Genomic DNA, 13,092 nt, shown 5'->3' with positions numbered 1-13,092 from the left:
CTCCTCCCCAGCACCTTTCAGACCCTTGCCGGTATGTAATGCATGTAACAAATGACTGATTGAACAGCCGGTCACGGAGGACACTGGGCAGTTTAGCTTTGTTGACTTTAGCTTTGTTTAGCTTTGTGGTGGGTGTGGTGGGTGTGGTGGCGTTCTGTTGTGCGTTTCTCATGATGGTGGCAGCGGGAGCCGTTGGTCACCAGCTGTGAGGGACGGTGAATGGTTTCAGCTAGGAGATCTGAGGAGCGTCTCTGCACGGGGCCCATTGACAGAGAGGGATAGCGCGCTTGGAGGATCCACGTGTCCTAGAGGCCATCCATCTCTTAGCGGATGCGGACCGCACTGACATGCTGCGGCCCGACGTGATGGTGAGACCCTCTAGGAGCGCAGCGAGTGGCAATCGCCTGTCAAATGCCCGTGGCGTGGGAAGCGGGGCGCTGTTGCGCGGCCTACCTTGGTGTTTAGGGAGGGGGCGACACGGCCCAGGAAGAGGCAGGGGACGCGGCGGTGAAGTGGGCGAGGGGGGGTGGATCCCACAAGAGGAAACGTGGCAATAAGAAAGGTGGTGTGGTCCCAGAACAAGGGTGGAACGGTGGGGGGGACGCGCCCGCCATGGTGAACAGCGGGGGGGTTTCCCCCTTGCTTATTGACAGCACGGAGGAGGGGGAAGGGGCAGGGGAGGGGGTATGGGGGGACATTGGGAGAGAGGCGGCTCCCCAAGAATGGCTATGCCTATGGCTTTTTTCGTGGCACATGGGCAAAGAGACGGTGACGCACTACCTGGATGACTTTTCCTGGTGGGACTGCCTGGTTCGGTGGACTGCCAGCAGCAGCTGGACAGTTTTACAGAGCTCATGGGCTACCTGGGTGTGCCCCTGGCACCAGAGAAGACTCAAGGTCCAAGCACGGGGCTGTCATTTCTGGGTATAGAACTAGACTCTGTAGCCATGGAGACCCGTTTGCTGGGAGATAAGAAGGTGCATATGCTGTTGTTGATTGACACCATGTTGACCAAGCAGAAGGTAACGGTACGGGAAGTACAGGTTCTCTTAGGGCACTTGAACTTTGCTTGCCGGGTGGTGCGAGCGGGGCAAACCTTTTGCAGACGTCTAGGCGTGTCCCTGTCTGCTTTGACACTACCGCACCATCATCTGCGCCTGTCGGTGGGTATGAAGGAAGACCTGCGCATGTGGCGTGCGTTCTTGGAATGATTTAATGGTATTCCCTTGGCCCCCCCAGAGGAGTGGGAATCGGACGCGACCATCTCCTTGGATGCAGCGGGGTGGGTGGTTTTGGACTGTATTGGCAGGGGAAGTGGTGCGCTGAGGTTTGGCCCCCACAGTGGCAGAACGGGGGAAGGAGCATTGCATTTTTGGAACAGTTTCCCCTGATAATGGCGGTGACGGTGTTGGCAGGGGAGCTGGCACACAAAAAGGTGATTTTTAAGGTGGATAACATGTCAGTGGTACATGTCGTGAATAAGCAGTCGGCCAGGGACCCACAGATGCTCAAGTTGTTTAGGGTATTTGTGCTGCAATGTTTGGAATATGACATTTTGTTTCAAGCCCGGCATGTGCCGGGGGTGGACAATAACATAGCGGATGCTTTGTCTTGTTCACAGTGGCAGAGGTTCCATGGGCTAGCCACGGAGGCGGACGAATGCAAGATGCCTGTGCCGACAGGGATGTTATCAGTAGGAGAGAAAGAGTTGCTCAACTGGTAAAAGGGTCAGTGGCCGTTTCAACGTGGAGGGCGTACGAGCAGGCTTGGCGGGACTTTTTGGACAGTGGGGCGTCGCGGCTAGACAGTCATGGGGTGAGTGGTGAGCAAGTGGTGCACTTCATTTTGGCAATGATGGATAAAGGAATGTCCAAGGTGACGATCGCGGGCAAGCAGTCGGCCATAGCATTCATGGGAAAATTGTGGTGAGGCTATGCACCGTCGGCGGGTGAACTGGGTGCATGTTTATTGGAAGGATTGGCGCGGGAACGAGGCGCCAATGCCTCACAGCGCCGCCCGTTACGGCAGGGATTCTTGTCGGCTTGATAAGGCTCATACCGGAGATTTGCCGCAACAGAGAGGAAGCTATTCTGTTTTCCACGCTAATGTTGTGGATCTATTTTGAGGCTTTTCGGGTGTCAAAGCCCCTGGGGACAAGAGGGAAACAGGGGGTACGGTGGGGGGAGGTGGAGTTGCGGACCATGGAGGTGGCGGTTTAATTGCGGCGCTCGAAAACTGATCAACGGGGAGTGGGGAAGTGGGTTGTCATGGGACGTGTGGCGGATCGGGCGGTGTGCCCCGCGGTGCGGGGTGAGATGCTGGCGTCCAGGGCGAGTGATGAGGCGGGTGAGGTTTTTGAACGGGCCGAGGGTAGCTGGGTGTCAATGTCAAAGTCAGAGTTTCTTATATAGAGCAGCTTATCACCGTAAGGTCTCAAGGCGCTTGCAGCACAAGGAACCGGAAAGAAGATGACAAACAGAACAAAAAACAGCACAGGGGGTCCTACTTGGGAAAAGCCAGGTTTTCAGTGCTTTACCGAATTTCTGGTGCTCCACGATGGAAAGTAGGTGAGTAGGCAGTTTGTTCCAGAGTGTGGGGTCAAGGTAGGAGAACGAGCTTTGGCCGTACCTGGAAGAGCGCACACGGGGTTGTGTCAGCAGAAACTTATTGCCAGACCTTAAAGGTCTTTTCGGAACATACCAAGTAAGTTTTTTTTTAAGGTAGTGAGGCCCTTTACTGTATAGTGCGTTGTGGGCCAAGCTAAAGATCTTAAATTGGCTTCTTTGCTGGACGGGAAGCCAGTGCAATTTTTCCAGACACAGCGAAAAAGCCATCCTAGGTGGCATGTCCAACACTAGTCTGGCGGCAGTATTCTGCAGAATCTGCAGCTTTGCCAGTAAATCCCCATTCAGGCCATGGTACAGGGCATTACCATAGTCAAGACGACTAATGATAAGGCCCTGCACCAAAGGTTTTCTTGCCTCAATGGGGAGCCACCTAAAGATTTTCCTGAGGCGACGCATTATTCCCTAGCAGGTGCCCGTCATCTTGGCTACATGATTTTTCATAGACAGAGTGCTGTCAATAATTATTCCCAGTTTGCGGACAGCCGTCTTGGGGGTGGGACATGTCCCCAATTCGGCGGGCCACCATTCCCGGGTCCAGCACTTCTAAGCCTTGCCAAACAGGATGATTTCTGTCTTATCAACGTTTAGTTGGAGCTTGTTATCTCGCATCCAGCTGCTGATCTCACCCATGCAGTTTTTAAAGCGAGTGCAGGTGTCTATAGAATCTGCACCGCACGTGATCAGCAGCTGGGTGTCATCAGCATATGACACAGTTTTAAAGCCAAATGATTTAATGATTTTAGCCAGAGGAGTCAGGTATAGGTTGAAGAGCAGCGGGCTCAAAATCGACCCTTGGGGCACCCCCACAGTCACAGAGCGACTGCCGGAGACCAGGGAATCGACTCGAACGGTGGTGAGGCGATCAGTAAGGTAGTCCTCAATCCACCCCAAGGCCCCCCCTCTGACACCTATCTCCCACAGCCGATGTTTCAAAATGCCGTGGGAAATGGTGTCAAAGGCCGCAGAGAGATCCAGGAGGATGAGGATGGCCGAATCACCCCCATCCACCGCAAGTCTGATGTTATCCACTATCTCAACGACAACCGTCTCAGTACTATGGGCGGCCCGAAAACCGGACTGAGAAGGGTCAAGAGCACCACACGCTTCTATATAGTCCATCAGTCGGTTGTTAATAAGAAGCTCCAACACTTTGCGAAAGAAAGGTAACAGCGATATTGGCCAATAATGGGATGGTAGAGTGGGATCATCCGAGGGTTTCTTCAAAATGGGCTTTACTTGGGCGTGCTTCCATTTAGTGGGGTCGTGCGCTTGCTCAAGCGAAGCATTGAATATGGCTGTAAGGGGTTCTGCAAGCAGAGGCATTATTTTTGTACCACGGCGGGGAGGGAATGGGTCCATAGGCGATCCTGACTTTATTTTACTTAAACCTTTCAGGGTTTCATCAACGGTGATGGGGGCAAATTCAGTTAAATGGAAGGCTTGGCTGCAAGCCCCCTCCGGCGAGGACGTTACAGGATTCCTATGTAACGGGGGTTGATTCGAGTCTGAAATAGGGAATGCAGAATATATTTTTTTGATTTTATTCTCGAAGAAATTCGCCATTGACTCAACCCATTCTATGGAAGGGCTAAACGAAGATTCTCAACGCGGGGGGACGTAAATTCCTTTAATATCTTATATAGCTCCTTACTAGAACTTGCCGCAGTGTTTATTCGCTGCGGCAGGTAATTCTTTTTCGCCATTTTTATATTTTTCATATAGCTAAGATGGAGCCGCTTGTACTTTGCTTTGTCCGTTTCCATTCTAGAAGTCCGCCAGTGTCGTTCAGCAGCTCTACTAGCCAGTTTTTCGTTTTTTAAACTGGCCGTAAACCATGGAGATGCTGTCAATTTTACTTTAACTGTAGTTTCCGGAATGGCTTGGTCTAAGGCTTGTAGAATAGAGGACTCCAACTTAGTTACCATTTGCTCTAAAGAAGAAAAAGGGCAATCTTCAGGTTTAAAATGGGCTTGGAATACTTGCGGTGTAAGTTTATGCCATGGACAAATCCGCACTCTGACATTGTTCACGGGGGGAATTAAAATATTATATGAAAAGCTAAACTTTAAGAGATAATGGTCCGTCCAGATCATGGGGAGGGGATCTTCCATATGAATTTTAGGACTACTAGTAAAGATTAGGTCAAGAAAGTGGCCTGCACGATGAGTGGGGCCCCTGACTCTTTGTGTGAGACCCAAGCTTTCCATTGTGCCAATGTCAGCGGCGCAACTGCTTTGGGTTCTGCAGCATGCCCTTCGCGCTATGGGGGAGAACACCAGACTGTTTGGGGCGCACTCCTTTCGTATAGGCGCAACAACAGACGCGGCAAAGAAGGGGTGGGGAGGGAGGATTTGATGCAACTGGGGTGCTGGAAATCGGACTGTTATAAGACATACATCAGGATGTGGGGTTTCAGGGAGGAGAAGGCTTGATTTGTTGTTGCTTGTCTCACATATGTGTCTTTTCAGATGCGGAGGCGGGACCGACCATAGCAGGATTGTCCATCCTCATCTTAGGACACTCTTTCATGAAACAAGCGGAGCGATATGAATGGGACAAGACCAGGAATTTGAATCTAGCATTGGATCCTAGGCTTTTGGTTGTTACTGGCAAGGGAAGAGGGGCATGAGGTGGCATGAGTTAATTCCAGCGCTGAGTAAGGTAGTTAAGGGGGGAGTTTGCCCGTATGTTCTGGTTATTCATTTAGAGGAAAAGGCTTGGCGTTGCTGAAACAAATGAAGCAGGATTTGCTGGAGATTCAGCTGCAATGGTCTGGTTGTCATGTGATATGGTCTGAGTTTATACCGAAGAGATGTTGGAGAGAGGCTGAACGGGCGTGAAGAAAGATTTATAGGGTCATGAGAGTTTTTTGTGACAAAGAAGGGTTTGGAAGGAGGGAACATCCAGAGCTGCGCTATGCAGCAGTGTATTTCTTCAGGGAAGATGGGTTGCATATGTCTAGCTATGGCATGGAATTGTATATAGTGCAGGTGAATAAGGCTTTGGACAGAGCAATAGGGGTGTGCAGATACCCGAAGCATCAGAGTCCTAGTGGGGGGGGGGGGGGCGGAAAGCCGCCGGGGTCGACTTTCCGGGTCGCTTTTTTTCTGGTCAGTTGTGGTATAATGATGTATAGTTACAGTTATGAAAGAACATAAGAAGTTTACCTAGTTAGGTAGTTGTAGAAAGGATAGGAAATTGCAAGTTGTGTTTATAATTCTTGCAGGGGGGAACACGTTTATGGGAGAGGGTGGGGGATAAAGTAGGAAGACAATATTTAGTTAGGTTTAGGTTTGTACGGCACAGGCCAAGGGAACTTGTATGTAAGGTGCACCTGTTTCCAATAAAGCTGCATTTTTCACACCATCAAGCTGGTCTGTGGTCTGTGCTGCCCCCCTTTTTGGCCCAATAGGGCTTTGGGGTGGTGTCCAACCAGCGGGAGGCCCGTCCCCCCGGGGGGTTTTGGGCCGGGGGGCAGCCAGAGCCCATTGGGCTGGTTGGGCTCCATTGACCTGGCGTTGGGCTTGTTGGGCTTGGGTTGGGCTAGTTTTGGGCTTTGGAGTTTTATAACCGGCCATCTTGTGTCACTAGCCTCCATTTTGGTGTTTGTGACACATCAGCCGGTCAGGGAGGACACTGGGCAGTTTAGCTTTGTCCCGCCCTCCCTCCCTAGGGAACGAGCTTCCAGCTGGTTTTTGCGGGGTTTGTTGTTGGATAGCTCATTACTTTTTCAGCTAGGTAGTTTTCTTGGGAGCAGGTGCAACGGGGGGAATTTTGTATTGGGGTTGTCGCTGGAACAGGTGCTGGTGTGGTGCGCTATGTTTCTTTGGGGCGTTTTTCCTAGGTCAGTTGTGGTATAATGATGTATAGTTACAGTTATGAAAGAACATAAGAAGTTTACCTAGTTAGGTAGTTGTAGAAAGGTTAATAAATTGCAAGTTATGTTTATAATTGTTGCAGGGGGGAACATGTTTAGGGGAGTGGGTGGGGGGTAAAGTAGGAAGTGAGGTTTAGTTTTGTACGGCACAGGCCAAGGGAACTTGTATGTAAGGTGCACCTGTTTCCAATAAAGCGGCCTTTTTCACACCAACAAGCTAGTCTGTGGTCTGTGCTGCCCCCCTTTTTGGCCCAAAATAGCGATTTAGCTATTTGGGTCCGCTAGTTACAGAGAAATTATACCAGATGGTAAATAGCGAAAACTTTGAAAAATGCACTAAAGTGCATTTTTCAAAGTTGTAGGTTACACACACACATGTCCTTGGGGCATGTGTGTGCGCAACATGTGTGCACAGATCAACTTCAGGGGTGCAACAGCGTGTCCTTTTGAAACCCTTGCACCCTTGTAATTGCATGCGCAATTTCCCATTCATTCCCATGGGCCTGTAGGCCCATAGGAATGAATGGGAAACCATTCCTTAATTGCGTCTCGCAATTTGCAAAAAGTATTTGAGGAATGTTTAGGAATCGCTATTTTTATAGCAATTCCTACATGCATAGGCTTTTGTGATTCCTTAATTGCGATTCCTTAATAATCGCAATTAAGGAATCGCAAAAGCCTACCCTGATGCATGTGCCAGTTAAAGTCTTACTTTCTGGTATGGTTAAATAGTATTTTGACAACTTCTACACAAGAAAGACAGCATGGCATATGCCTATGAGTAAATTCAGACGTGATGGGTAGAATGGATTAACCTAAATCATTTGTACTTTTGGTTGCATTCTAATCCATCACTCTTTTGCTCAGTTTGCCACTACAGATAATGATCAACAGTTTGCAAATCATTCTCGGTCCTTCTACAATAGGAACATTCCATTTGAAGCTAGTATGTTTGCACTGTATGTGAGTATAAGCAAATTCAGACCAATGTATGACTGACTGGGCCTCATTAGTGGCACAATGGACTAGGGCGTCCCCATTTTTATGCAGCCATCATGATAAGCACTTAGGCCGTCTCACTTAGAAAAAAAGTGATGAATGGAGTGCTAGGTTTAATCTAAACCATTGGTAATTAATTGGGATTGAATTCAAGTCCAAAGTCTTTTGTTGACTTTGCTACTAAAGACAGACAGTAACCAACCGCATGGTATTAGTCTGAGCCATCTTCCAGTAGTAGAAGCCCAGACCTGTTTAGTGTTTCTCAGTGAAGCACCATAGATGCTCACTCAGTGACAGCTGCATGCTATTTATTGCTACTGTTCATGCAGAGAGAGGGGCATCATGATCCTCACAAGGCTCCGTCTTTTGTGAATCATGGCCCCTTCCTCAAATGATCCACAGTGATAAAAGGGATATTACATTTGGCACTTTTGCATATTTTTGAAACGTATGTGGTACTGGTGTCTCAGTAGATAATAGTAGCATGCTTTGTCTCTCTCAGGAATCCATTCTGACTTGAAAACTTACCTTGCACTTTTCCTTGGTGTTCATGCATGGTATGTCAAGATAGACCTTGCAGATAACATAGCCCTTCAAATATTGTGGAACAAGCTTTGCGTCTGTGCTCTGGGCAAATGCCCAAGTTAAGGATTCAAAGGCTGCAGAGAAAATACAAATCAGTTCTGTCCAAAAGCCCACTTATGCTCTCTCTATATACACCCTTAACCCTACCAACTTTCCCCTTCCCCAGAATACATGCTTGTGGTTCATAAAAATCAAGGGGAGGGTGGGTAGTTTTTAATGACTTTTAACACACTCTAATACCTCAGCTGTTGCTCAAAATAATACAGAGCATATCAATTTTACATACAATGTACAGAATCTGTTCATTTTATGAAGAAAAGCGAAATAATTTCTCAGAGATAAATTCAACACCCAGAAGATTTTGGAAAAATTCTCAGACAAATTCTGCAGCTGTTGATTAAAATGAAACATACAATTATATAAAATTATCCCTGGCTTTTTCTGAAAAATTGCAAGTATTCTTGTAGTGGGTACTCACTCCATCCAGTTTCTGAGAAGCTTCCTAATACTAGTTTATACTTACCACGGCAGAAATACCAACAGTGAGTGAAAGTTCTTGCTTTCTTCATGATGGGTAGAAAGCGTTCAAGGATTAAACCCTCAGAATACTTCATTGTGGACACTGTGAGGTGACAACAAAAAACACAGCTCAGACTGGTTGCATAGAGGAGGCAAAAGCCGGTGGTGCCCGGGTGTACACAGGTGCCACAGCGGAGATGGGAGTCCTGTAGTGCCCTTCAAACTGAAACATACCACAAATAGACCTTAGGACTGGGATGTACTTTGAACTGAATGGTTTGCGTTGCTCCCTGGGCGGAAGGAAGTCTCAAATTGCACTCTTTTACATTTCAATAAATTATTCACTCTTTTAAATTATTTTCCAAATCAATTTTATTATTTGCTGCTTTTTATTCCATTGTGTCATATTACTTTCTTCAGTAATACAAAGATGTGTTCTTTTTATACTTTAATGCCTTATCATGCCCAACGGAGTGCAATTGGTGACCCCGTCCCGCCCAGGGAGCAACGGAAACCATTCATTGAAATCATCCTCATACTCAGGAGGATTTACCAATTTGCACCAACGACCATAACACCAATTGAAATAACATAAGTACATGGGAGTGCTATGGTCCTTCCCCATTTGGATCCAATATATGTACTTTGAACTGACATGGGTGGGACAATATAAAGGGAGAGCCTTGGGGTGTACATTGAAGTGAGATGGGTGGCCCAACAGAGAGACGGTGCAGCCTTTGGGCTTCCTTTGATCTGACACAGGCGGCACACAAAGATTAGAAGAGTATTTGCTTAGGTCCTTTCTGGAGACTGGCTGTGTTTCCTTGTAGGAGATTCTGGGAAAAAGACAGCCAATTCCCTGAGAGTCAAAGTCTAAAAGGAGTATCTTTTTATTCTGTGATCTCACAGTAGTTTCTGGCTACTAGTATTTCAAGTATAAGAGGCCATACTTGTTAGAAGGGTTGCTCATGAATTCCCTAGGCCCTGAACCTGGGAGCATCAATTTCCCCAAAATTAGAGTCAGAAAGTAAAACTGAAGTGGAAGGGGAGGGGGTAACGAGTAACAATGATATCACAGAGAGAGTACCAAATATGCGGAGTAAAATTCTGCCAGAAATTGTATGGATCAGTAACTTAATCTAAAATGTTCAAGTGAGACAAGTAAAGAAAAGTACTAAGTGGAAAAGCTGAAGCTGAGAACCAGATTGGATTATACATTTCCGAGAAGCAGGCAGTAAGCAGGCTGACGCCCAACAGTCTTTATCTGCTGTTAAACCCTATGGTTCTAAGCTTAACTGCCAGAACTACTGATGTTGAAATTTCACAGTGCTGTACTCTCCTAACCGGAGACCCATGTCTGTAGCTATCACTACCCCATTGTGCTTTGAATATTGTCTATCTTGGATTGTGTGATCATTGTACCAATAGTGTCCAACAGAACTTAATCCATTTCCCACTTCACTTAGCATGGTCTTCCCTGATGCAAGGATCTCTCAAATGCCAGGCAACTTACCGTGACCGTGAATGACTTGTTTGAGGCATAACGCAACATATGGATGTGGGATGGTCTCCATGTCAAAAAGATCCAGGATGTTCCTAAGTACCACGCTGGGAAGCCAGCGAGCAAGCTCCACCATCACTCTGCATCCAACTTTCTCCACGTCTGTGAACTCAGACAGCTGTTCAAGATTATGGGAGATCAGTTAGCAATGAAGACCGACTACTTTTAAAAAAAAAACAATCCTTAGTATCAAACCGGCAGACCATAATCTTTAATTCTGTAGAATGTCATATCTAAACTTGAGGCTGGGAACATAGCTGTTGTCAAATACTAAGAGGGAGAATTTCAAACCTTTTGCACCACAAAAGAGGTGCTAACCAGCGTGAATACTTTTTTTTGCTATTTTCTTTCCAGCGCAAAACTTGATTTGTGCTGGAAACCACCCTATAAGTAGCGCAAATCAGCGCAAAGCTCCGCTTTGCGTTACTGTGCACTGAGGGGGCATTACATGAGTGGTACATGGGTGTTCCCATGCAACCACCCAAGCCTTCTGATGCAAAACCATATTTACAAAGATTTGTAAACATGGTTTTGCACCAAAAGTTAACACCCCTTAAAGGAGGCGCTAGCAGGAGAAATGCTCTCATTTCTCTACGCTTTTCCAACTTTCCATGCATGCTGCACATATGCAAAGTGGGAAAAGCTTTGCATCATGCCTAGCATAGTATTTTGTACAGGAAGGGTACCCTTTCTGTACAAAACGTATGCTACACTCATGCACGCACCATATCGCTGCAGCGCTAAGGTGTGTGCATGGTGCACAGCTGCTGAAATTAGCGCCGGCACAAGGGAAAGGGGGGAGAGAGCCCCTCTCCTGCTCCCTTTCTGTCATGCAACGTAGTGCAGCCTCGCTGCGGGCTGCTCTGCGTGACTTTTTAAAGAGATCCCCCTAACTGCAGTGCCAAAAATCCCTGAATATGATGTCTATGACTACAGTTGGGAGACCGTGAGTTCAAGATCCATCATCAGTAAACCTTGAATACAGTGACAGAAGGTAGAAGGCCTGAGTAGCCCAAGGCCCAAAGCATGTATGTGTGTGCTGCATGGAGTAACTGCACTGCAATACTGAAATGAGTGCAGTGTGTCTTTGAAGATAGATGGTCTATGCAGACCAAAGCACATACCATTTATGTGTATGTTGCATGGAGTAACGCATTGCAGCGATGAGCACTTAGGATATTATTTAATAAGATGTTTCACAGGTGCACTCAAAGCATACCACAAAATTACTCAGATCAAGTGTTTACACATCACTTAGTAAATGCTAAGTGCCTGAGTGCTGAGGAAGGAACATCATAAAATCTAGGAATATTATATAATCTACCTGAGAATCAAGACATTTGCCTTTTTAGGTTTAAAGTATTTTATTGAAGCAGGGTAAAGAAGGAAACAACAAGGACATGAAAAAGAAAAACCACAGGTGCCCCACAATCAATGCGTACGGTACATTAGATACATCAAAGCATTTCTGTCTCCTCAATGGGCACCATCCAGCATGGAAATACAGCTTGCGCGCCTGTGGTTAAAGACAAAAAGGAAAAAGGGGGGGGGGGGAGGGGAGAGGGAAGGGGGGGGGAGGGGAAAAAGGAAAAAAGGGGGGAGAAAGGGTGGGGAAACAACCCTGCTCCATATCCTACCCAACCAACAAACCCCCCAACTACAGCACCCAAACCCAACCCCTGCACTGTGCCAATGACCATCTGCTCTCCCCTCGTAGCGACCCTCCGGTGGACTCCGCTACTAGACGCCAACTCCAACCAATCAAACAGGCGGATCCGGCGGCGGTGTCAGCCGTAACAGCCTGAGATACCTCGGGCAGGTGATCTCCCTGAACTCAGAACACAACAGACCATGGAAAGGCACCCACAGCTCCTCAAAAGCATCTACATCCCCCACTGCCACTAAGGACATTTTCTCCATGCCAAGAACATGCCACAATCTATGCAGCCAGCCGACAACAGAGGGGAGTGTGGTGGAGCGCCAGTGTATGAGAATGTTTTGCACCGCTGACCCCAGAGCTATCGCAATCTGTCTACCCCTTCTAGACCTGAGGGGGTACATCAACCCATTCGGCAATCCCAATAGGACATAGGCAGGGAACCGTGGCAGCTCTATCTCGAAACATTTGTCAACCTCGCTAAGGACCTCCTCCCAGTAAGAAGCCAAAAGGGGACAATCCCACAAAATATGTGTAAGCGTGCCAGTTTGGCCACAGTTACGCCAGCACGTCCCTGGTATTGACCTATCCATCTCATGTAATTTCTCAGGAGTGCGATGTAGGAGAGTAGGGTCTGCAATCCTATGATCACCCAGATTTTTCGCTTTTGTTTCACTGGTTTACGACTTTCTCTGGCTGTGGGCCTGCTAATCAGACCCACAGCCTGGCTGTTCTCTTTCTAAATTACGAGATGTACCCTAGGTGCATTTACCAATTGGTACTGGGCCACCTTATCAGACCCCGTAACACAGGGCATAGGTGTACCCAGGGCCGCCAGGGGCTGCAGCATGTATTATGCCACCCCTGGCTGGCCTCCTAAATTTGACACAACTGGCTGCACGACAGCTGGGGCGAAGTCGTGTAAGCACCCTTCGCTTTAGGTATAGTAGTTCTATATCTAACCATACAATGGACACCCGAGTCCCTATCAGTCACTCCTATGGCAGGCCTTAACAATCCTGAAGGCAGAGTGCGTGGGCTCGTGTGAGCTAGGTTCAGGCCCGAGCCGAGCCCGGTTGCAGCTTGCGGAATCAAGACCCAATGGCTGTTCCATGATAACGCGTACCATATCGGTAACTTCGGTGTCGCGTTATCAAGGCATGTCGAGTAAGGTGTCATACGAATCGGGGTGCTGCCCTCTCACCAATTCTGGCGACGAGGTTAGCATTCCGCCCTTCTAGAGGGACACGACATGTACGTAACTGTG

General features: G+C 47.7%; 1 protein-coding gene across 1 annotated transcript in view; it reads right to left on the bottom strand.

The window, feature by feature from the left end:
- The window catches only part of LOC147708725 (uncharacterized), a 249,884-nt gene extending 239,640 nt beyond the window's left edge, over positions 1 to 10,244 (bottom strand). The window contains exons 1-3 of the mRNA XM_086925771.1: positions 10,121 to 10,244; positions 8,612 to 8,710; positions 8,032 to 8,162 (exon numbers count right to left, since the gene is read on the bottom strand). Coding sequence (XP_086781897.1) covers positions 8,032 to 8,162; positions 8,612 to 8,710; positions 10,121 to 10,244 — 354 coding nt within the window. The remainder of the gene's footprint in view (positions 1 to 8,031; positions 8,163 to 8,611; positions 8,711 to 10,120) is intronic.
- Positions 10,245 to 13,092: the final 2,848 nt, after the last annotated feature.

Source organism: Lissotriton vulgaris, chromosome 6 (assembly GCF_964263255.1).
Source record: "Lissotriton vulgaris chromosome 6, aLisVul1.2, whole genome shotgun sequence".
Classification (NCBI taxonomy): domain Eukaryota; kingdom Metazoa; phylum Chordata; class Amphibia; order Caudata; family Salamandridae; genus Lissotriton; species Lissotriton vulgaris.
The sequence above is the reverse complement of the archived record's forward strand: the minus strand, read 5'-3'. Positions and strand labels throughout refer to the sequence as shown.